Raw genomic sequence first — 24,495 nt, 5'->3', positions numbered from 1 at the left:
AATTTCTTTCTGCCTCCCTGGGCTCCCTGTGCTCAGATCTCAAAGCCGTGTGGCTGCTGGCGCCCGGGCACAAGGAGCACAGATCCCCACCAGCTGCCTGCTGTGCACAGCGGGGCCCACTGCCAGCAACTGCTGGGGCTGAAAATAGAAAAAATATATAAATTAAAAAAAAAAAAAGAAAAAAGAAAATTAAATAATGACCACCTGGGGAACTGCAAGTGCAACTGTCTCACATGAAAATCCTGGGCCCTAGAAAATTCTTGGCAAAATCTTAGGGGAAAAAAAAAAATCCAAATGAGACACAAACCAGGGTGCATATCGTGGAAACAACTCAGCATATGGAAGTGGCTGGGGAGGAGGGAGCAGCAAAAGTAGCATCCTCAGGTCGTTTGGCAGGGTGCTTTTTCTATGATTATTTATCATTATTTATCCCTGTCAACAGCTCCTGAACAGAAAAGTCACACTGATAAATATTTGCACACCTTGCTCTGCCTCCCTCGCATCATGACCTAACAGCACTTCCCTGCGTGATGCAGCTCTGCCGTAAACAAAGGGGAAGAGCTGAATCACCTAATATATTAATTGCGCTTGGTTCTCGTAATCAGAAAACTCTTCCTGTTTGTGCATGAACAAGCCAGACAGCTATGCCACTCGTGGCAGGAGCACTTTTCATCGCTGCAGCACAACGTGCCAGCTTTAGGAAGGTGCTCTGGCCCTAGCGATGCGGGCTACACACAACCACCTTTGCCCTTCTGTTTTGTCACTTAACAGCTTACACGCTGCTTGAGAGTAGATATGGAGCTACCCAACTGCTCTGTAAATTCCCAGTGGCTTCAAGCACGAAGCGTCTTTGATGAAGTAAAAAGCACATTGCCTCTCATGTTTTCTAGGGTACAAACTTGGGAAGAGCCTTTACACAGTGTAAGAGGAGAATTTCAGTGGCACTGGTCCTTATTTCTTCTTTCTGAGCCACCTGCTACTGTGTACATTAAATGAATTAGACACTTTGGTTTTCTACACCTTCACCGAAACGTAAACTCACCCTTAAAAAACACAGTGCTCACCCCTTGCCTTCTCCCCTACCTCACACCTCACCCCCAGTCTTGTGTATCTGGAAGGAATCAGATTACTACTGGGAGAACGTGGCAAAGTTTAAGTCCACAGGACAACTCATTGTAACGATTGTTTTAGAAGTTCCACAGCAATTTTAGGCAACGATACGTTCTGGAAATGAGAAATAAACTTGGGCTGGAATTTGCTGCTTCCACCTTCCGCAAAGAGCAGAACCCCTCGGGGGCTGAGTTAGGAGGTGGGGGCTGGCCCAGAGGGAGCTGAGCCCCCCAGCAGCCCCTGGCACCCTTCGGGGCAGCAGAGACCAGTGAGCCCATGGAAAGCAGGGCTTCACTTCTTCACTTTTCAGGAACGCCAGGAGGAAGCAGGGGAGGAACACGGACACATGCTGTGGCAATTGCTGGCAGCAGCCAGCGCCAAGGTGCCTGCAAACCAGGAGCTTTGGCGTGTGGAAGGCTGGAAGGCCCGTTTGTAATTAGCCACTGGGTTATTGTCCCTTGTGCAACGGTGAGTACCCTGCTGCTCAAGGGTAACTGCAGATTGAGTCCCAGATCTCGGTGACTATTTACGTGAACATCTGCTGCAAAACCAAACCGAGGCCAGGTTGATGTCCTCCGTGCAGGCTGCCAAGGGGTATTGTCTACCTGGTCAGACTGTGGACATGTCCACCAACTGGTGCAAGCAGTAATGTAATTAAGCCCCTTCAACCGTCATCATTTATTGTACAAAATATTTTTTTTCCTGCTGATTCCTGCCACGAGTGAAAGGTAGGCGCAGCCACTGATCGTACCCCATAATTATCTCCACGTTAAAGATGTTTATTGCTGTGATACTGTGACACAGCACCTCTTTACAGCAGTTCCAGGCTTTACGCAACAGCGCAGTCTGAAATGCTTCTGATTTCTGTGTGTGTAAAATGCCTGTCACCCTCATAAGGCACAGCATTTTCCTTCTGATACATTTAAAAATAAGTCGTTTTCTCTGTAATACTAGAATCACCACAAGAGAAGCCCTCTCCAAACAACAACCATCAACAACAAAATAAACAAATAAGGAAAGAAAGAAATAAACACACACAAAAAAGGTGAGACAGAAATCCTCAGTGTAACTATCTCTAGTATATACGACATGTTTTCTTCTTCCCTTTTGAAGATGCAAAATCATTTTAAAGTAGGACACCCTGTGCCTCATTGCTTTAAAGGGCTATTTACACTTAAAAACAAAGAGCACAAACATCAAAAGGCACAATCTGGGGAAGGAGTCACATCCAACTTCAGCAGAAAGGATTTCCCAGGTGTGACTTTGGGTGGACAAAGCTTCCTCTCTGTGTGAAGGGCAGCCCTCTGCAGGCAGCGGGGAGGCTGGGAGGCAGCACACTGTGCTGGGGATGGGAATGTGAGCAGCACTGCAGCTTCCACACCCCATGAGGGTGCATTTGACGTGCTGATGGGGCCCTTTGCACCAGCATTGCACCCTGTTTTGACAGGAGGACAGGAGCAACCTGAAGTTGTGGAATGACAGAATGATCTAGGTTGGAAAAGGACTTCAAGATCATCAGGCTTACTGAGTCCCACCACCAAACTGTGTCCCTTAGTGCCACGTCCACACATCTCTTAAATTGCTGCAGGGACTGGGACACCACCACTTAGCTGGGCAGCCTGTTTAAATCCTTGGCCATGGAGAAATTCTTCCTAATGCCCGACCCAAGCCGCCCCAAAACCATTTGAGACTGTTATGTCCCTAGCACGTCCCCATGTCACTGTGACTTTCTTCTGTCATTAGGAAACCTGAATTACTGAACCTCTCCTGCCACCCCTGGGCTCCCAGCCCAGCTCTGACAGCTCAAATGTTTGCTTCAGGTTTTTAAGGGTGGGTTCAGGCACATGGTGCTGGTGGCTCCTTGAACCCGAGCCAGCAACTTCCAACAGTCTCACTGCCTTTTAGAACACCCAACCTGTGAAGCTAGTTTGGGGAATTTTTGTTTTTAGGGAGCAAGGGGGAAGCCTTCACGGGCATGGGAAGAAGCTGCTGGAGGAAGCAAAGGCTGAGCTCTGGGTAACGCGTGCTGTTCAGCAGGAGAGGGTGGGACACCTCGTTGCACAAGGACAAGCTGATTTCTGCTTGGGAAGGGGGAACAGCCACCTCACGGACAGACCTCACGTCTCCCCTCTGCAGGAGACGCCGGGAACCTGTCCGCGTCCCGTCCCACCGCAGCACCTCCTCCTGGTCAGAGGCTCGAGCACCCGGCGGGGAGCCCCAAACATTTCCCCCTTGAACCATTCTGGTGTTTCAACAGCGAAGACCCAGAAACAAACAAACAAACAATTAAAAATAAATAAATAAATAAATAAAAATAAAAAAAAATAAAAAGAAAAAAAAAAAGAAAAGAAAAAAAAATAGGAAAAAAAAATAGGAAAAAAAAAAAAAAAAGGGAAAATGGCATTTCACATGTAGTTATTTAGTATTTGGTGTTTTTGATGATTTTCCAAACTGCTCCACTTGTTTAACACATTCAGGGATACATTTACATGTAAGGATCATTTTTAGCTCTGATGTCGTCCCAGCTGCAACTATAAACTGTGGAAGACAGATTGCTGTGCAAACAACTTGTCTATGCCCAGAACAAGGTACGAGGGGATCACATCTCCTTGCTTCTCCTCAGAAAATACCAACGTAAGCAATGCAGTTCTTCACAACAGAAAAAAATAATAATAATAAAATAAAATTAAATGATCATTCAAAAAGAATACTCAGAAACTTATATTCATAATAGTATTATGTATAAATGTGGATAAAGATTATGTATAAATGTGACACAAATACAAAATTGAGATTTATTGGGATTTGTTGGCAGAGAAGTAAAAATAAATACACCTTTTATATGTGTATTTCTTTTCTCTTTCTCACAGCATTTTCCTTCCTCCCACTGTGCTCAATTCAATTTTCCTTTTATGAAATTTATGACCCTGGTTCTTATTCCACACTGAAACAGCTGACCCCATGGCTGATGGGTATCAACAGCAGCAAAAGGAAAATCTGTGGATGCAAAATGTCTGCAAGATAAAGTCGTGACAGAGGCTCACAGAGCACACTGAGCAGTAGCATTTTCACTAGGAAATTGCTTTGAATTTTCTAATAGAAGTACAAAAGCAAGAGGAAATATATTAAATTCCAGTGTGTTGGTAGTACAGAATGATAAATGATGCCAAGCACTTCTCAGATGTAATAGTATTCAATTAAACAAATACTCCATCACCCAGGGAACATTATTACACTTAGAGAAACATAGACAGGAAATGTAATTCACAAGACAAACACGGACTAGGAACAGAAGACAGGAAATTACTAACCAAAGCCAAGCAAAGCAGGAGGTGCCTGACCAAAGTGATTCCCAATGTCCCAACACTGAAACTCATGTATGCACACAAAAGATGAATTTGGTGTCCTCTCTTCAACAGTGTAGCCAAACAAAAACACTGTCTTTTGTCCAATAAGCAAATATGAACACAAAGGCTTTTATATATATATATACACATACATATAAGGATTACTCAACATAAATTATGAAGCTACTCTGCACAAACAAAACAAACCTTCAAGTGCACTGGAAGAAAGGCCTTTTATCTGGTGTCAAGAAGGCAGAGCTTGGGGATGTCCAGAGGATTGCTTGTGTATGCTGTAATAAATTCCCTTAGCCTTGCTGCATCTCAGTTTGGGTTTTCTGATAGAAATTCACACAGCCACTGCAAATGCTATTAAATAATTCTATATAACACCTAAATGATACAAATTCTGCCAATTTTCGTGATGATCACAGAATGCTTAACATATGTAAGATCAATGAAAGTATCTAACATTATTACTAGAAAGAGTATATTTCTTTGAAAATACAAATCATGCTTTTAACCGTCCTGTGCCAGGATATGTTAAATACCTTAAGATAATAATTCTTCAAAGGGACAGGACCAAAACAGCACACCTTTCGCTTCACATACAAGCCATGTTACTCAGCAATTAATAGCAGGTGCACAGGAAAACAAGAACAGGTTGGGCATGTTCCCACTTTTCCTTTTCCTTTTCCTTTTCCTTTTCCTTTTCCTTTTCCTTTTCCTTTTCCTTTTCCTTTTCCTTTTCCTTTTCCTTTTCCTTTTCCTTTTCCTTTCCCTTTCCCTTTCCCTTTCCCTTTCCCTTTCCCTTTCCCTTTCTTTTGCTTTCTGTTTTTTCTTTCTTTTTCCTTTCTCTCTCTCTCTTTCTTCCTTTCTGTTTCTCCATTTCTTTCTTTCTTTCTTTCTTTCTTTCTTTCTTTCTTTCTTTCTTTCTTTCTTTCTTTCTTTCTTTCTTTCTTTCTTTCTTTCTTTCTTTCTTTCTTTCTTTCTTTCTTTCTTTCTTCCTTCCTTCCTTCCTTCCTTCCTTCCTTCCTTCCTTCCTTCCTTCCTTCCTTCCTTCCTTCCTTCCTTCCTTCCTTCCTTCCTTCCTCCCTTTCTATTATTTAGCCATTCCTCAGCCTCCTTCTTCAAAAAATTGGTCGCTGAGGCTTTCATGAAGGATGCAGAAGGCTCTTGTACAGAAATAAATAAATAAATAAATAAAATAAAATATGTGTTAAGAGCAAATGCACAAATATTTTCTGTGCATTTTTTTTTAGGAAATTGACAGCTACACAAAATTATTCAAATTATTGTTATTCTCTACTATATCCAACTCAAGGATAAAATTTAAGGATTGGGCTAATGCTTAAAGGAATCAAAACTAACCTAGCCACCTAGCATTAACGTCTGGCCAGAACATGGTATTCCACTAGGAAACATGAGGGGGCAGGTGCAAAATCCTGTATCTCTTTTAAAGCACAAGGCCAGGTTTGATTTGATTTTCAGTTGTCCTTGTTGGCCCAGAACAGTAAATTTTGGCATTCTGCATGTTCTGTGTGATCTTTTCCATCTGCAACCTCACATACCAGTCTATACAGTATCTTAAATACCCCTGCTGGGGTGGTGCCAATCAGTACAATGACAAAGAACTAAAGCATTAATGAGGGCACCTCTGAGACCCCTGGGATAAGAGGCTGAGAGAGGTCAGCAGGAAAAGAGCTGAAGTCCTAGCAGAAGGCTATGACCGGCTCGGAAGCATCACATCAACCCAAGGTTGCTCTCCATCCCCTGATGTGGGTGGGAGCAGTGCACCTGCTTATACTGTGTTCATACTTGAGTCTCACGTAGAAATATGCTGAGAGTCAACAAGCCCGAACCAGACGTTCTTCTCTCAATGGAGAAGAGGCAGCCATGGGCTCCTAGGTAGCTGTAGCTTGAATGCAGGCAATAGTTCTATGGCATCTGCCCTCCATTTCTATTGCATCCCATAGGATGCAACTCTCCATCAGTCACACCAGACTGTAGCCACGTTAATCTGCATGAAAAGGAGCTAAAACAGCCACCCTGACTGGGTGACCCCTAAAATTCGCTATCAACAGGTATAAGGAGGGACACAGGAGGCAAGACAGTCAGCAAATGCTTTAAGAGGTGCACAACATCGCCAAAGTTCCCCCATGTCTTTTCCTCAGCCCCCACTGCTGGAGTGGCCCTGGCAGTGCCCCTAACCACAAAGGACCCTCCTGATCCTGGGAGAAACACAGAACTTACTGCATTTCCCACATCTGGGCAATTGTTGCACTATATTGCTGAAATAATAACAATAATGATAATAATAATGATGATGATGATGATGATGATGATGATGATGATGATGATGATGATGATGATGATGATGATGATGATAATAATAAAATATCTGTTTCTAACTGGAGGAGGAGAGAGTCTGAGGACAGGCTGTGTCCATGCTGTCCCAGTGTAAAGGGGCAGCAATATTACACTCTTGGCTAAAAGAAATGTTTTCACTGATACACACAGCTGTTCACATCTGCCACATCACCAGCATGTCCACACAGTGGACATTTCTCTGCCAACTGTTTGTCAAAGAAGCTAGAACAAAAAAGGAGCTGCAAAGCACAAGACCTACCTGGATTTCTAATGAATTACTTTTAACTATAAAAGATTTCCCAAACGCTTCATATTCACCTATTGCCAATCACCGCAAACCACATTTCCTTCAAAATATTAGGAAGCTTAACCTTTTATCCTACAAATAAAACAGTGCAGGAAAACAGGAGTTGTGCCTTCTCCTAATCTCCTAAACGATTCAGATCAGTGTGCTGTCCTGAAACAGCTCCTACAGATGTGCTGATTGTCACTCCATGTGGGTCCTGTGTGCAGCTGGGATCCCAGATGTGCTCTCCCCTTTGTTGTAAAGCCAGCTTTAAGGGAAACAATTTTGGAACCGTGGCAGCATTACTGTTTTTGGACACTCATTGACCCCTGACTGGCTGCTAAAAATAGTTTCCCTCTGCACACATGGCTGTTTTGCTGGAATTGTCCGAGTTTGCTGGAATTTGCAAAATCCATTTCCCCTGCACTATTTCCCCACCTATCTTCCCCAGCTCGAGACTGTGATTCTCCTTCTGCTGGGAGGAAAATTTCTTACCATCATCACCCATTCTGTGCCTCCTGTCAGGCAGAAAGGGCTCAGGAAGACCAGCACTTTGTTCATGTTTTACAAGGTATTTGGGTATTGCTTTGCTCAGTGGTGCAAGGTGGAGCTGTTTGGGCCCATTTTCAGGGCCGACCTGGAGTCACACCAGGTCGGCGGTGCAGGACCTAAATCCCCAAAGCTTTTTGTGTCCGTCTTGACCTGCCATAAAATACTGTGTGAGCAGCACCCATGCCTCTTGTTCCCATTCCGATACTACTTTTCCTACATTAACAGCTTGTAAGACTCCTTATGTTCAGTCACAGTTCTCCGTTCATGGGGTAAAAACCCAGGCTATTAGCCCTCCCATTCAACTACAAAAGACTCCAAAATTTAATCAATTTCAAAGAAAACAGAAGAAGTTAAAAATTAATCATTCGCATACACAGAAATGTGTGTGGACGTTTTTATACAACCTGATAGACATGTTTAGCTACTAGGTTTCTAGAGTTACTTTCATGCCTCTGAACTGTATGTATATATTCAATATGCCAGCCAGCCTGCCACTTGGAAATGCTGCAATCTAAATTTGTGTGGGCACCATGTACGAGGAAGAACAAACATTTTACTGCAAACATACGTATATAAGTATTAAACTGAAAGTAAATTTTCAGTTCAGATGTTCTCAGTCTGGAGATAACTTGCACATATTTAATTTATAAATGATTCATAAAAAGGCTTAACAGATTTATAATCTGCTGATTACCAGAAGATAATGTTGTGGACACTTTTCAAGCTTGTATAGGATCAAGACTCAGGCAGGTACATGCTGAACGCTGTTAATATTTTTACACACTTCTTTGCGTGAGACTAACACTACACTTATCCTTCCCTTTGTCCTTACATTAGTAATGCATTTTTATGCATTCTCACAGCAGAGGTTTTCCCCAAAAGGACGTGTACCTACACCTTTTTAGATATTCCCAGGTGAATATCTAACATTAGCAAGCCTTTCTGAGATTTTCACACTTTCATTGCGGCAACATCCAGAATAAGTAAGTGATGCTGAACCTGGGTGACACTGGAAAAGTGAGAGCTGATCCTTGCACAACCTCATCAATTACAGGCTCTTGACACACATACCAGTGAAGCCTGTGTTTATCACTGAACGTATAGCTCCAGGACACTAGGCACCAAATAACCAAATAGCCCCGCAAGCAGTGATCGCAACCCATACCCCATGGTGTGGATTGAAATATCTTAAACCAACAACCCCAGGTTTTGTTCAGGTACTTAACACAGCTGTCATACAACGTGTTCAGGAAAGTGCAGCACACATGCGATGACACAGCCAGAACCTCTTACAGGAGGAGCTCTCCTGCACCCTGACGTTCTCTGCTGTGCGTGCAGACTGTAAATACAAATATCTTGTGAAGAGCAGCTCACATCTCTCTCCCTTCTGTATTTCAGGTCTCTCTTCCTTGTAGACTGATAGCCCTATTATATTTCTTCAGCTCCATGCCCATCTGATGTTATTTGGTGCTGGAAGGATGATACAAGTGTGGGTCGTCTCTTAAACCCTTATTTTTCCTGGGAGTGTTCAGCCCCAGGCTCAATAAAAGTCTCCCAGGAGCTTTTTATCACACTGAGTCTAACCCCACATCTTTTTGACAAGTACAGGGGCTTGGGTTTTAGCCAGTCCTGAGGGCTGTCACATAAGCAGAGAGCAGCCAGGCACTGTAGGGGTTGGGGTGCTGCAAAGGGTGGCTGGATCTCACCATGTTGCCCCCCATGCTCCAGCAAAGATATTCTCAGAGCTCTGAAAAAAAGACCAAACAAGTATCTTTAGGCAAAACAAGCTTCTATGCCTCAAGTATCCACCGTACTTTCCTAAAAACCATCAACTTTTAACTCTGTTAATCTGGTATATGCAGTCCACAAACACATGCATAGGTAGTGCCTAATTTTGCTGTAGCTTCAAGGTGAGAGATCACGTACTTAACCAGGTGAAGGCTGTCACAAAGGCTGAAGCACACCTACCACATAAAATAATTTCGGAAGAGCAGTGGGTCTCAGAAGTCTTCTGTTTCCTTATTACTAGTCGAGTGAAATGGAAGTTGAAAGCAGGAGAAGTTAATCTAGAGATTTTCTGTGGTGTACCAAGCACGCAGCTGATGCCTGGCAAGCATGGTGTGCAAGATGTGGCATGGTGCACAAAGAGGATACAGAGCCTAATTTTTCCTTTCTCAGCTCTGAACAAGAGTGGGTAGAGCTCAGAATACACATTTTTTCTGTACACAATAGTGCATTTTTCCATCTACAATGCTGATGTTGCAGCAAGCAGAATTTGGGAAGCTGTGTTTTGGGTAGGGGAAGAGCTCTTGTGTCTGTCTATCATGTACAAGGTTGGTTAACAGAAAAAAAAAAAAAAAGCATAAAAAAAAAAAAAGTGGAGTAGTTCTGGAGTTCTGGTGCTGCTTTTTCCCCTCACCCTGATGAAAATTACAAGTTGAATTTATCTAATTTATTCTCTGAATTTATCTGAATTTATTCTCTTGGTTTTTTAAGCCTTGATGATGTTGTAAATAGCTAAAATATGCACAGGGTGCTTACACTCGGTGAGTGGCCCAAGTTACTGCAGGGGATTTCTTACGTGTGCAGGTCAGTTCTGGGACCCTCAGTACAAGAGAGAGATGGGCGTACTAGGGAGAGTCCGGTGAAGGGCCCTGAAGGTGGGAAGGGACCAGAGCATCTCTCATGCAAGGAGGCCATCCAGCCTGGGAAAGAGAGGCTCAGGCAGGTCTCACCCACGTGTTTAGCACCAGGTGGGGGATGAAGAAGGCAGGGCCAGGCTCTTCCCAGCAGTGCCATGACCAGAGGCAATGCAGACAGATTGAAATGCAGGAGGCTCCATTTAATTGGACGGAGGAAAACTTATTATTTATTTTTTTTTTAATTTCTGGAGACATCATGATGGACACAAGGCTGAGCAACCTGCTCAAGGTGACCTGCCCCATTGGGCTTTGTGCAGGGGGGGGGAAGGTGGTGTAGGACACCCTCCACCTGGGGGACTGATCCTGCAGTGCCAGGCACAGCCAAGCTCATGACAAGTTCCTCCCTGCAGGTGTGGTGGTGCCCCCATGGGCAACTCCACCCCCCTGTGAGCCAGGCGTTTAAAATCTCACCTCCTTGTTTCATGCAATGTGTGTTGAATCACACTGAGGTGGTTAGTAGCTTCCCCAAAATGATTTTTGAGCACTGGTCTGCTAAAATAATATTTGGGATTTTTTTTTTTCAGTTCCGAAGCTGGTTCTTCAAACAGTTTCAATTCTCTCTTCATGGCTGGAGTAAAACACAGGCACTTTGAAAGCTGAAGCAAGTCTGACAAGTCATCAGGGAATTTTGAGAACTGCAGACAGGGACCCACCCATTATGGAAAGTTTGCAGGTAGAATACATGCACACAAAAGATTTTTTTTTTTTTTTTAATTTTTTTTTAGCTTGTAGAATAGGAAGTCTGCATAGCAAAACTATCTGAATTTTCCCTGTTGTCTGTGCTGTCACCTCAGGGTGAGTGTCACGTCCTGCAGTGTATGAGGTGAGAGGAAAGGCACAACAAAACCCTTGAAAGAGGAGAAAGGCAATGGAGAAAATGCACCTTCAGCAAGAACATTTGTTAATGAGAAACTACAGCAAACCTTGTAACAGCACCTAATACTTGTCTGCCTACTTTTACACCACTAGCTATTTCACTGGCTTGTGGTTTCTGGCAAAATGTATAGAAAGTGGAAGTATTGCTGCTGCTTTGAAGCATGTGATTGGGTCTGTAAGAGATTACATCCTCCTGGGGAGGAGTTTTCTGGGAGGAAGGCACGGTGCAGCCCATAAATATCTGGGACTCGGACTGCTGCTGTCCCACTTGCTGTGAGTGTGCTGCTGAGGGGCGCTGCTCCTGCTTCTGCCCAGCAACATGGTCGATGCCTTTGTGAACAGCAAAATCCGACATGACAAAGTCACCCTTTTTGTAAAGGGAACCTGCCCTTACTGCAGGAATGCCGTGGCATTGTTGCAGAAATTTAACTTTCTGCCAGGACACCTGGAGGTGGTGGACATCACCGGGATGGAGGATGTGCAGGACTACTTCCAGCGGAGGACAGGGCAACGAACTGTAAGTGCTGGAGCTCCTGTTCCAGAATTTTGTCTCCTGTGCCAGCTGGCAGCCGGGACCACTGCTGCTGAGGGTGAGGCGAGGTCTCCTCACCAGGTCCTTTCTGCTGCCTGGGGCTGCCAGACCCCCGGGAACACCTCATGCCTCCTCCAAATTGCTGCACAGGAAAACCCAGTGCTTGCTCTGGCTGCAGAAGGGCTTGTGCAGGGAGCACCCACACGTTTTGGGGACTGTGACCCGAATTCCCCCAGTGATCATGCTCTGAAGCTGCCTGAGTCCGCACAGAGCACTTGCAGAGGAGGGAGAGCCACAAGTCTGTCTGAATTTGGTCTTGTTTTCCCCTCTGATGTCAAGCAGAAAAAAACATTTCAAATTGACTCATTTTAGCCAGCAGCAGAGTAGGCACTGTGCTTGCAAAATGTAGTGGCCGCTTATTCGGAAGCTTAATTAAATAATTAGATTCGTGTGAGGGAGCAACAATACATGCTTGGATTTCACAAGTAACTTCCTCAGAAACACTGCCGTGCAGGTTGGGCAGTTCATGCCCCAGCGTTAGCCCTGCCTTTGTGTAACCAACACACCTTCTTCTCCTCCCTGGCACCTTGCTGCCAGCAACAGCCCAGGCTACTCCTCACAGGTCACACAGGCACATGCAAAGCACCTTGCTCAGCTTCCTGGGAAGGGCACACGACACCCCAGAATCCTGCAGCCCACCCTCAAGCTGATGGAGCACCCTGGTGCACTTTTTCTGCACTGACTGCCAATAAATATCTTTAATGTTTCTTCCCTTAGCCCCAGCCTGCAGTAGCACTTGAACCACTAGACCTTTTGGAGCATAGATAATATTTCATCCCTGTATCCTCTGCCTTTCTTGAGCTGCGTGAGGCACTGCAATGTGCTGGTGGTGGTCCCTGCAGACCTCAGGAAACCTCATGGCCTTACACCTGGGCTCAGACACAGCCCTGGTGTGGAGTGATGCTGGAAATGATGCAACAACACCGTAAAAGCAGAAGTGTTTTCCCAGCAGCAAGGGAATCTAGGAGGAAGAGGATGGGTATCTTGGTCAGTGAAGCCACATATTAAAAGCAGCAGATGATTTCACAGCAGGAGAGGAACTGACAGCGTGAGTAGCAAAAGAAGCCACACACAGGAAATGTAAGGAAATATCCTGGCTGATAAGGCATGGTGTGAGGTTTGACGGTGAGAGAAGTCGGCTGCTGGAAGCAGAAAGCAAATTCATAGCACAGGAGGGATGGAGAGAGAGGGTTTGCTCACGTGCTTTGCCGAGTGAGGACAGAGGCTCAGGCCAAGGTAACAGAATAAAGCCTGTCTTGTCTGATGCTGCAGGTTATAATCTGAGTCAGGGAGTGATTTGGGCTGGAAGGAACCTGGCAGAAAGTTCTGTAATTGTTCCTGGCCGTAAGGAGAGTGGCTCAGCCTGCATGGAATGGAGAGAGGAGATACAAGGCTTGCTGAGAAGGGACCAGCAGGGGTGGGGGAAGAAAAGGGAGATTTTGTAAATCATGGTCTCTGTATCACTACGTCTGCTTTCCTGACAAGTCCTCTCCCTGCTCTGCTCTTTTAGTGACCCAGTGGTTGCCCTCTTTACTGATTGATCTGTATCGCTGTTTCTGTCCAGGTTCCTCGTGTGTTTATTGGGACAACCTGCATTGGAGGGTTTTCTGATCTGCAGAATTTGTATCAGCAGCTCCCCGGGATGCTACAGAAGATTGGTGCCCTGCAGTAGCTGAAGGGTAGGTAGCGGGGAGGGCTCTTTGGACAGCAGCAATGCTTTCCGGTGCCACAGACGGAATTTGAGTATAGCTGTGAGCAATCCAGCACAGGCATCCATGACAAGATCAATACTGGACTGCCTACCTGGGTAACATGCATATTGCAGCCTTGCAGAGGACAAGGTACAGCTAATATCAGTACACAGCCCCACGCCTGTGCCCTTTGGCTTCTCTTGTGAAAGGCTTACTGATCAGCAGGTCAGATCTGGCTACAGGACTAAAGATGTTGCAGGACAGTCCCTTGCCTAAAATCCTGAACTGAGTTTCTCTTCGATCATCTTTTTTTTTTTTTTTTTTGGAAATTAGGAAATTATTGAAGCGAATTTGTTTTCCCTTTCCCTTTCCCTTTCCCTTTCCCTTTCCCTTTCCCTTTCCCTTTCCCTTTCCCTTTCCCTTTCCCTTTCCCTTTCCCTTTCCCTTTCCCTTTCCCTTTCCCTTTCCCTTTCCCTTTCCCTTTCCCTTTCCCTTTCCCTTTCCCTTTCCCTTTCTCTTTCCCTTTCCCCTTCCCTTAACCTTAACCTTAACCTTAACCTTAACCTTAACCTTAACCTTAACCTTAACCTTAACCTTAACCTTAACCTTAACCTTTCCTTTTCCCTTTTTAATACTAAAGCATGACTTGATGGAGCAGTACTGTGTGCCATTACATGAGAGTGAAGTGCCCGTTCATTTCTGGTATTCCCAGCTGCAGGATATGCTTTATTAAATGTTTGACATCTTGCATTCCTGTTGCTAGCCTTTGCCTAGGATCTAAACAAAAATGATTTTCCTAGGGAGAGAAGGAAGCCATTTGGGTTTCTTTTGGCCCCATCAACAATCCTGCATAGCCTTGCTCACCCATGTCCTACTAATACAGCATTAGAAGCTGTCTTTGTTGCCCATTGACGTCCCTTGCAAGTCACATCTTGAAGTGAGCACTGGCTTTCCTAGCGTCGTTCCTACATGCCTGGGCAATGTTTCCAAATTCCTCTTTTCTAACCCATCCCTGCTTCCAGCTCCCTGTGCTTCATGCTAGGGCCCTGTGAGCTCCTTGTTCGGCCAGGCTGCTCTCCTGCTGCACCTACCTGCTGCCTGGAGCACCGGGCTTTGGGCAGGCCACTTCTGTGCTCAGAAGGGTAGCGGACAGGAGAGTAGGGCCTAACATCTGTGCCTGTGGGGTGCACAGAAAGGCAGAGAGGACACTGAACGGCAGCAGCTGGTGAAGGACTGGAGGAGATGCTGCAGTGGGCTGTCCCTGGTCCTCAGCTGCACAAAGGAGCTCATGCAAGAGGCAGAGGTGTGGCTAGGAACCCTGACCCCTCTCAAGTGTAATGTGGAAGAAAAAGTCAGCCAGGCAACAGTTGTGTTCTTTAATAAGCCCCGGGCACTTGACTTTCTACAGAAAAAGGGATGGAGGTGCAGAGGTAGCCAGGTCTGCAGGAGACCAGGTCCAGCTTCAGCGAGCAGTGTGGGACACTACAGAGCTAGGCACTGTGCAACAAGAGCACACCCATCTCCTGCTCTATAGGGTGCCGGTGAGACAGGCACAAAACCCTGCCTGTTGCTGCTGCTCGTTAAGCATCCCTTAACAACCTGTTGTAGCATGCACCCAGAGGGAGATTTTTTTTTAACCTAGGATCTGCTTATCCACAAGTTAAGATGCAACTAACTGTAAAAACAGACAAGGGTGTGTTTGTGGGTGTGGGTGCATACAATTCCAATACTGTGATTTCTGCACAATAAATAGCGTGTGATCATTACAGCACCCTGAATTAAGCTTAAAAGCGGGCATGTCTTCTCAGAAAGAGCAGTCAGGCATTGGGATGGGTTTGCCAAGGAGGTGGTGGAGTCACCATCCCTGCGGGTGTTAGGGAAACGTTGGACGTGGTGATAAAGACAAAGGTTAGTGGGTGATATCAGTTGTAGGTGTATGGTTGGACCAGATGGTCTTGGAGGTCTTTTCCAACCTTTATGATTCTGTGTTTCTGTGTGGCTGAATTCCTTGCTTTATGAAGTTGGAAGTGCTGATTTCCCTCACTGAATGAAACCTGCTGGTTTGCTGTGATAGTTTTTAGCAAAGAAGACTGGAGTTAGGTATATGTATATGAAATACATATTACCTGTGTATTGTACACAAAGAAGTGTGTGCATGTACAGACGTGGACTTATATCTCTGTATATGACTTAAATTTATAGGTATGTATACACTCACTTAAATGTGTACTTAAAAGGTCTCCAAAGTCTGTTCCATAAGGGTATCTGTTTATAAAGTAATGTCTCACAGGAGTGATCTCTACCATTTATGTCCATTATTTCTGCTTCCAGGACAAAGATGACCATGAACTGTGACCTTCCCGTCTTAACATGCACACTTCTTGGAACAGATTCCTTCCAGCTGCTCTCTGTGGGATCAAATCCATCTTTTTAGGGGAATGCAACTTCTTTTCATTTCATTTATATGTGCTTCAGCATGTCACATCTCTTCATTCTTTCTGTAGTTGCAGAAAGAAGTCCAGAATGTGAAGCAATTCAGCCTAATAAAATACACTTGCACTAAGTGGCTCTGCTCACCATTGTGTTTCTTTTCTTACATAGATCAGTTCACACACTCATTCTAAGTGCCTCTTTTCTCTCTACAATTTTTTTCTATCTGTCTCTCCCAGAGGACCTTCTGAAAATCCTCAGCATTTTCCATGCCTTGTAAAACATGTCATTAAAATGGATCAAGCTGGAGCTGCACACAGTAACGCTGGCATGCTGTAATGCAGCCCCGAAAGCAAGCACTTGCAGCCTGTAAACACTGGCCCTTGCCTTACGACCTATCATCCTTCAGCTGATGTCTCATGGCAGGGTCATGAAGGTTGAAGCAGCCTTTTTTTCTGTAAATGTTTTGTTAAAACACAGCTGCTGGCAAAAAGGGTTGTGGATTCTTCATTTCTGGCTGTAATCTAAGAGCTGCTTTGGACAGAAAATGCCTGGGGCTGTCGGACAAATCCTCAATTGAGGAGGCTGCTAATTGAAGAATACTCGACCGTGACACCACTGGTCAAATTGAGACTTCAAGTAAATAGCGTTGTGCAGGGAAACCAGACTTATGGGAAATGGGCAGTGAAGCTACTACCAAATCAATAAATAAATAAATAAATAAATAAAAATAAGTTTCCAGAATTGGAAGTTTAAAGATTGCTTTTAGTTGCTGAAGAGGCAAAATAGATAAGTAAATAATTAAGTAAATAAGTAAATAAATAAATAAAACCTTCTCCATTCTTTCCACTTTTATTTCTTTCATCTTTTAGACTCTGCTTTGCCTGCCGAGCAGACAAAGGCCTAATGGATGAGAAGAATCTAGAACAATTCTGGGGCCATCATGTCAGCATGGCCCCAGTGGTCACATCCTTGACAAAGCTTTGTCCTGAGCACAGCCTCTCTCCCTGTGTTGAGCTCTCATGAGACAGCACAAGCTTGTCTGCACAGCCACCAGATCAGCGAGAAGCCACGCAACCTGTCCTCGCTGTAAAATTTCCTAGGTGAGCCACCTCTGGTTGCTGACCTTCAATAAACTCATCAGAAAAGAAAGTGAAGATATTGTGGACTTTTCTCCATGCTAGGAAAGCAATGGAAAAGACAAAAACTCAATTCTGGGCAAGTTTAAATCCATAACTTCTTGGCAGAAGAGCAATCTCCTATTTCACAGAATGATAGGGTCCTGGAATAACGGAGTGGAATTAGTGGAATAATGAAAGCAGACTGTGGCTTCATGTCACTTGGCAGTACAGTCAGATAGCACAAACATCCTAAGGCTGCCCTGAGGACGAGCAGAGGGCAGGCACAAGCCTCGCTTATCTGCAGTCTGGTGCTGCTCTGGCTAAGCTGGCCAAACCAACACAAGGGCATTTTGATTTCAGTTTAAGGATGGTTAGAGTTAGATTTATTCTTCACAGACCTAATCCAAGCAGCCTGAGTTAAATGTTTTTAAGTGGAAACGAGAAAGGCCAGAGAGAAATTTGCCCTATTTAAACAAACCAGCCTGATTCCTCACAAGTTTTCTCTCCTGTTGAGGTGACCTATAGTCTAGAAATATGTTGAAATACAAAATACCAACCACAAAGTCATATCAGAAATTAACTGAAGATAAACATTGAATGAAAAGAGAAAAGCGTACAGCAATTCAAAGTGAGCTGGTATGGCTTGCCTTCTCTATTGATTCTGTTTCCTGCTTAGCAACAGGCCTTCATGGAAGTTACATAAAAAAAAAAATGCAGAGAAACCTCTGGGTTTCAAAGGGAAAGATTATTTGGCATTAGAATTATTGTACAGGGAAGATCGGTTTTAAGAAATCATAGAATCCCAGAATGGTTTGGGTTGGAAGGGACCTTAAAGCCCACCCAGTGCCCACCCCTGCCATGGGCAGGGACACCCCCCTCCAGCCCAGCCCCATCCAGCCTGGCCTTGGGCACTGCCAGGGATGGGGCAGCCACAGATCCTCTGGGCAGCCTGGGCCTGGGCCTCACCCCCTCAGAGTAGAGAAGTTCTTTCTAGATCACCTAATCTACCTGCTTTTATTTTAAAGCCACCCCTTCTGATCCCCTGCACCCCCTGACACAGAGTCCCTCCCCAGCTTTCCTGTAGGCCCCGTTAGGCACTGGAAGTCCACTGTAAGGTCTCCCCAGAGCCTTCTCTTCTCCAGGCTGAACAGCCCCAGTTCCCTCAGCCTGTCTTTGTAGGAGAGGTGCTCCAGCCCTCTGATTCAGAGCTAAGCTTGGACAACTTAAGATGACTTATGCAAATTTGTGCAGATTTGTTCAGCAAACTTTAACATTCTACTAAGCAACAAACAGTCTGTGAACATGAGAAGTTCAACACAGACATTTCTTAGATTACATGACAGTTATGTTTTTTAGAACTGTGCTCATATTCACTGTTCCCAGTCCTTTTATGCAGCTAGAATTTCCATGGGATGAAAAGTTTAAAACCTAATAACAGAGTTTAGATCTACTACCATCTTCTGTGTCAGAGACAACGTAATGGAAGCAGCTGTAATAATTTTTTCTCTGTGTTCACACACGTCCACAGGTACGTCAGAGCCACTGCTGGAGGGTGCATTTTACAGAATTGTAGGCGATGGTCAATTGCAAATGATGCTGCTGAGGGCAGCTGCTGAAAAGGTGTTAAAGTTACAGCTATGATTTCCTATTTTTAGTGCTTGAGAAAGTCAGATTGCTTCCCTTCTTGGTTAAGACTTCTGAGGAGAGTTATTCTGGGGCACATTTGCAGAAGTGAAATTACATGCTGTAAATTGAGTGCTTTGGTACTGATAGGCATCAGCAAAGAGCATTTGGTCTACAACGGCACTTTCTGTAGTTTTTTTGTTTGTTTGTTTGTTTGTTTTTAAACAAAGAAATAACAGAGCTTATTTACGCAGCTCTGTAACCACATCATTATTGCAAGCTGAACTGTGAGAGGAAACCAGAAATAGCTAAATATAGAATTTGAGCAATTTTACCCCCCTCAAAGTCCTAATATGATATTTTTGTTTGTGAAATGTATTTCCAATGCAGAATAAATAACTGTGCTGGTGCACAACACCTCTGCGGCTTTTGCTCCCCAGTGGTGGTGCACAGCAACACGCCGCCTAATGCCCAGCTCTCCTTTTCATGAAAAGCATGTTCAAAAGGAATCAATGAAGAGAGGAAATAGGACAATTCATCTGAATAATCAGGAGGATATTAACACTTTCTGGCTAAGACACCATTCACCAAGAACCACAGGGTTCAACTTGGACACAGTTCTGGTTTTCACCATTTTTACATGTAAGTAACAAATTTACACTGATATGATTCACTTTATCAGCTAAAGTTTCTCAGAGGAGCTGGAATGTGAGGTTTACTCAGGTGCATGACAAAAGCACACAGATTGTGTTAAGCTGTAACTGTCAAAATATCCATCTGTCTTTCCTGGATATTCAGTCAGTTTCTAGAGTATTTATTGCAAATGGGGAAACCAAGATATTGATTGGAATTCCTAATAGACAGGAAAGAACAAAACAGTGGTGAATGAGCAGATAAAACTAAACATGAATCTGCACTTTTTTCATCCTCTTTCCAGAAAGGTCAAAGATACATCTAAGTAGTTTGCCAGACCTTAGGATGCATTATCTGATAGGGATTTCATGCATGGATTAGAGTGTATTGAGACATATTCTTATTTTACAACCTTTTGCTGTACTATATAGGTAAAACTCTTAACATAGCAAATAAGGTAGAGAGGGAAAGCTGAACTATGATTTTTAAAGAAATTCTTGAAATTTTGTGAAGTTTAAATACAAAGCTGAAACAGCACTTCAAATGATAAAAGTATGCAGACAATATAATCCAGGAAATGAGACTGTCATGATATGAACTGCAGGGTGTGGAGAGTTTCGTGTTAAACCTACAGAATGGGTGTATTCAAACCTGCAGAGCTGTTGGAACTGTATAGTCTCTCCCATTTTCTGGGCCCATCTATTTCCGTTTTACAGTAATTCCTAAAAAATCAACTACTAGGGCATGCTAAGGGTCAGAAAACCAAACGCAATCCTTGCTGGAGCAGCTGGGGCAGACCACCACTGGAGGACGGAGGCACCCAGTGACCACCCAAATGCCTCCCATGAGTGCTGGTCAGCAAACAGTGCCCACCCGAGCAAAACATCCCACCAGCAACCTGTCCGAGGAGATTACACGTGACATGGTGCTATTTTGCCTGTGGTGCAGGGCTCCAGTGATTGCTTTCCTTGTTGTGCAGTGCCTTGCTGTACTTCATGGTAAGCAAATATGTGCTGCACCGACAACATCAGCCTGGCTCACTGGCTGGAAAAGCATGACGTATTGCTGCTAGTTGTCTCTTGTAATTAGTCAGCTTCTTCTTGCCTCATTATCTCTGAATCATTGTTGGGAGCTGACAAGACACAGATTAGCTGTTCTTTGCTGCATCACAAACAAGAAAAGCTATTTGAAGTACCTTACACATTTCTTCTACCCTTTATATGATTCAATGAAGACTTTGCCTGGGCTTGTTAAAGGACAGCTAACAACCCAGATGACAATGTGATTCTAATTTCAGATATGAATAAGCAGCTAAATCCCCTTTGCTTGACACAGCACCGTTCACTAAAATTTTCAGAATTTTTCATCTTGCAACCATGTGAAGAAAGCAAAAAATGTTAAAATGCCATCAAATGCAGTGCATCTTAATTTAGGGTCTGGAGAAATATTGCAGTACAAATAATTCCTTATCTGTTCCCTCACTTACCACATTGCACATAAATGATAAGTTAATAAGCTACAGAAATGTTTCCATTGCAATGCTCAAATATTCTAATACAAATGGGAAAATAACCACGAGACCGACTAGAGAAAATCTTTTTATTTTGTAACAACAACAACAAAAATATTAAATCTAATAACATGCACATTTAATCACAGTATGTTAAAAGAAAAAAAATAAAAACACATAGGAAATGGTGAGTTCCAGTACATGCTTAATAAAATAACTTCTCTTCCTTCTAATTATTAATTTTTATTTAAAAAAAAAAAAAAACAAAAACACAACAACTATAGATTCTTAACTATAATAAGGACTATAATAAGGTTAACTGTTAGTGCAGAAACTTTCCACGTTAGTCTCTGTAGAGCTCCATGCTAGGTTGGACGAAGCCTATACATGTATCAATACAGCAAGAATGATACTGTGCAAGCTCTTACTCAACAAATTTTCTTCTAAAAGTGGATTTTTAGACTTAGCTCTATTGAGAGACTCTGAAGTTAAATTTCTAATTAAATGTCAGTCCTAAAATGTCATCCCAAACCCTCTAAAACCTGCTCAGCTCCTGCCTAAGTACCCAAAGTCACCACCTGCTCCTTCCTTTGAGCCCAAGGTGCCTGATGCTCTCAGAGTTGTGAGATGCTGGGACCTGTGCAAGCCCCGTGGCTTGGCACTGGGATGTTTGGGTCTCCCCACCCAAGCACTGGGGGCTCTCTGCTGCCCTGCGGGTTATGTAAGAAGTGTAGGTTTGAACCCCATCAGGTTGCGGCCGTCACTGGTTCTCCGGACTCTATTCAGAGGCAAATCCTAATTCTCCTCAGAGCAAAAATGTTCTTGTGGGCAGTTATGAGAACTGAAAACTGAATCTGTCAACAATACATTAAACTGTTTATCAGAACTTGGCAAGTCTGTTTTAAAGAGAAGTGGATGTTGCTAGCAAGATAACTGTGCATTGCAAGTGGATGTTACTAGTAAGATAACTCTACGTGAAACATCTGAAAGAGTACATTTCCAGCTCTAGCACATAAATTTTCCTCCTCCCACATTTTACTCTTTTCAAAGCCACTAGTCTGAATAATATTTTTCAGCTTCTTCATAATTTTTACTTTATACCCTAGCTAACATCCTAACATGTTATGCAAAGTTATTCACAAATACCAAACTCAGTGGTGCCTTAATTCCTGACTATCCAAAATCTATATGTTCCTACATGTATCAAAATACTAAAAAATTTGCCAACAGCAACTAACCAAGCATCATGACCTACTCTCAGCTGTGTTTTAGAATGTTAAACTATCAGCTTTAAAAACAGCTTTAAGATAAATACATTTCTACAGAAAATCAACATACTGAATAAAAATAAGAATTTATAATTACACTTTTTCTAAGAATTTAATTTTATCAGATGTTCTATGTCTGCAAAGTTAGCATATTTCCACCTGATACAGGTGGTGTTATGGGGATACTCTATAAGATGAAAAACTGTTTTAATGTCTGAAGAGTAATATGCAGTGTATATATGAATTCATAATAAATACTTTCACACTGCTTGGCTTCTCAGTATAAAACATGTGATTACCACTGACTGTAACACATAATACCAAAATATTTCTCTTGGTTGGATACAAAGTTCATATTCCCATAAAGCCTATTTTAAATGTCTATAAAACATTTACATAAAGTTAAAATAGCATTTTGTTATACCTTATCTACTTACATTATTGGCAACATATTATCTTTTAACAGAAAAAAAAAAAAAAAAAAAAAAGGGAAAGCTCTCAAGACATTGAAAATTTAGGACTGCATGCAACACAAACATTCACACAACTTTTGTCTCGGTTTTGTACAAGAAGTCTTTGTGAGGCATATAAATGTATCTTCTGTCAGTCGCCAGTGATGGAAGCACATCTGTGACCAAGCATGTTTCAGGTACCCGGGAAAGTTATGGTTCAGCTGTGTGCTCATTTTTGTTCATGACTTTATGGTCCAAGAAAATGTAAATTTTACTCTTATCTATTAATTTATGCCTAGAATTTCTATTTTTCTACTAAAATGGTATCATAACTTTAGGGAGGAAATAAAATCTTTAAATTTCAATTCAATACATATTACTTTTCTAATCATTTTTCTTCACTATTTTCAGTTTTATTCATTGGTCTTGAAAAAGTGACTTAATGTTCTGTATTTCTAACTGCTTATATGCAACATGTGGATCGTTATATCTCATCTTTAAAGAGCTTTAAGATCTCCAGGTGACAAGTTAAAAATAAAAATGATTTATCATTCTTATCTAATGCAAAACTAACTTTAGAATTTTGAGCCTGTAGCAGCCAGCTGAGTCATAATCTATTTCTTATTTTATTGTTTGTCCCAGAAAAGTACAAAAAAAACTCTGTATAATATCACCAGGGAAAAAAAAAGAATGATTCTAGCACAGAATATGAAAGAACAATTTACCTATGAAATCTTATTGAAATGTAAAAATAATCCATATAAGCAAAAAGATTCATCTCTAACAATTTGCAGTTCCATCTTCATCTCACAGGTGTAGTTAACTTCCAAGTACTTTTGAGATAATCTGCTGTTAAAGTTGGAGAAACGCTAAATATTTTTTTCAGTGTCCTTTCTTGGTCTTTCTGGGCTCAGAAAACACATAACAAAATTAAAGGCAGCTGGCAAACCAGAATTGAAATAAAAGTACAAGAAGACTGATAATGAAGAGTTTACTTTCTTGCTAAGATTTCACTTAGAGAAACTATCCTCTGATAGGTACCCTCAACATAAAAGTTGTGTTAATTTTGTCATTAGTATTAATACATGCACATAACTTAATGGCAAAAGAAATGAATGATTTTGGCCTGTGACCTGAAGAATACTCTTAAAGACTGTCTGCTATTGAAGGGTCATCCTATGCATAGCATTCAGGATTTACCTCTTATATCTGATAAAGAATCCATGCATTCAAAAAATACAGTCAGATTTCTATCATACATGGTAGCTTATGAACACACTATGATAATTCCATTTTAAACTGACTCCCCACTGGAGAGGGTCAAGATGAACACCACATTACAACAGGTGATGTTCCTCATAGGACCATCGTGCCTAGCTGTAGGCCACCTCCCTCCACCATTAGGACACTGATTTCAAACATTGATGCTAGGACTTCTGACCATGAGACCCACTTTTACCAGAAAAGTCACTACTGCCAGTGAGTTTTCTCCCACAGAACGTTTGAATGACTGTTTGCCCCCTGCCTATAAGAGTTCCACTGAAAGTAAAAACCTATTTGAAGTAGAAAATGAATGCTTACTAAAATATGAATTAAGCTTACCCTTTATTTTGCAAACCAATAAATGCTGCAGTAAATTTTTGTGTTCTGAGATATTTAAAGGACTTAAGAGTTGGCTTCTCAGCTTGCTTACTCTGCTACTCTTGTATTGTATACAGATGTAGAAAAAAAAAAAAAAAAAGATTTGTTTTCAACAACTTTACAGCTGAAAATAACCATGAAAACCACTAAAAATTAACAATAAAGAACTTAAAAGTGGGAACAGATGCCAGTCATGACATGGCCTGGTTGAATTCTCATGAACGTGAAATCCTTATGCTTGAAATAATTCTTCATGATACGGTTCTTACTGCTTTAAGGAAGAAAGTAGAATCA

General features: G+C 42.6%; 1 protein-coding gene across 1 annotated transcript; it reads left to right on the top strand.

Moving 5' to 3' along the window:
* Nucleotides 1–11,559: 11,559 nt before the first annotated feature.
* Nucleotides 11,560–13,504, top strand: GLRX (glutaredoxin; the record flags this gene model as incomplete). The annotated part of the gene is made up of 2 exons (XM_084305601.1): nt 11,560–11,757; nt 13,397–13,504. The coding sequence occupies 2 exons, from the start codon at nt 11,560–11,562 to the stop codon at nt 13,502–13,504; spliced, it is 306 nt and encodes a 101-aa protein (XP_084161727.1).
* Between the last annotated feature and the right edge of the window lie 10,991 nt (nt 13,505–24,495).

The sequence above is a fragment of the Netta rufina genome (assembly GCF_964035555.1).
Source record: "Netta rufina genome assembly, chromosome: Z".
Taxonomy (NCBI): domain Eukaryota; kingdom Metazoa; phylum Chordata; class Aves; order Anseriformes; family Anatidae; genus Netta; species Netta rufina.
This window is presented reverse-complemented; position numbering and strand designations above follow the sequence as displayed.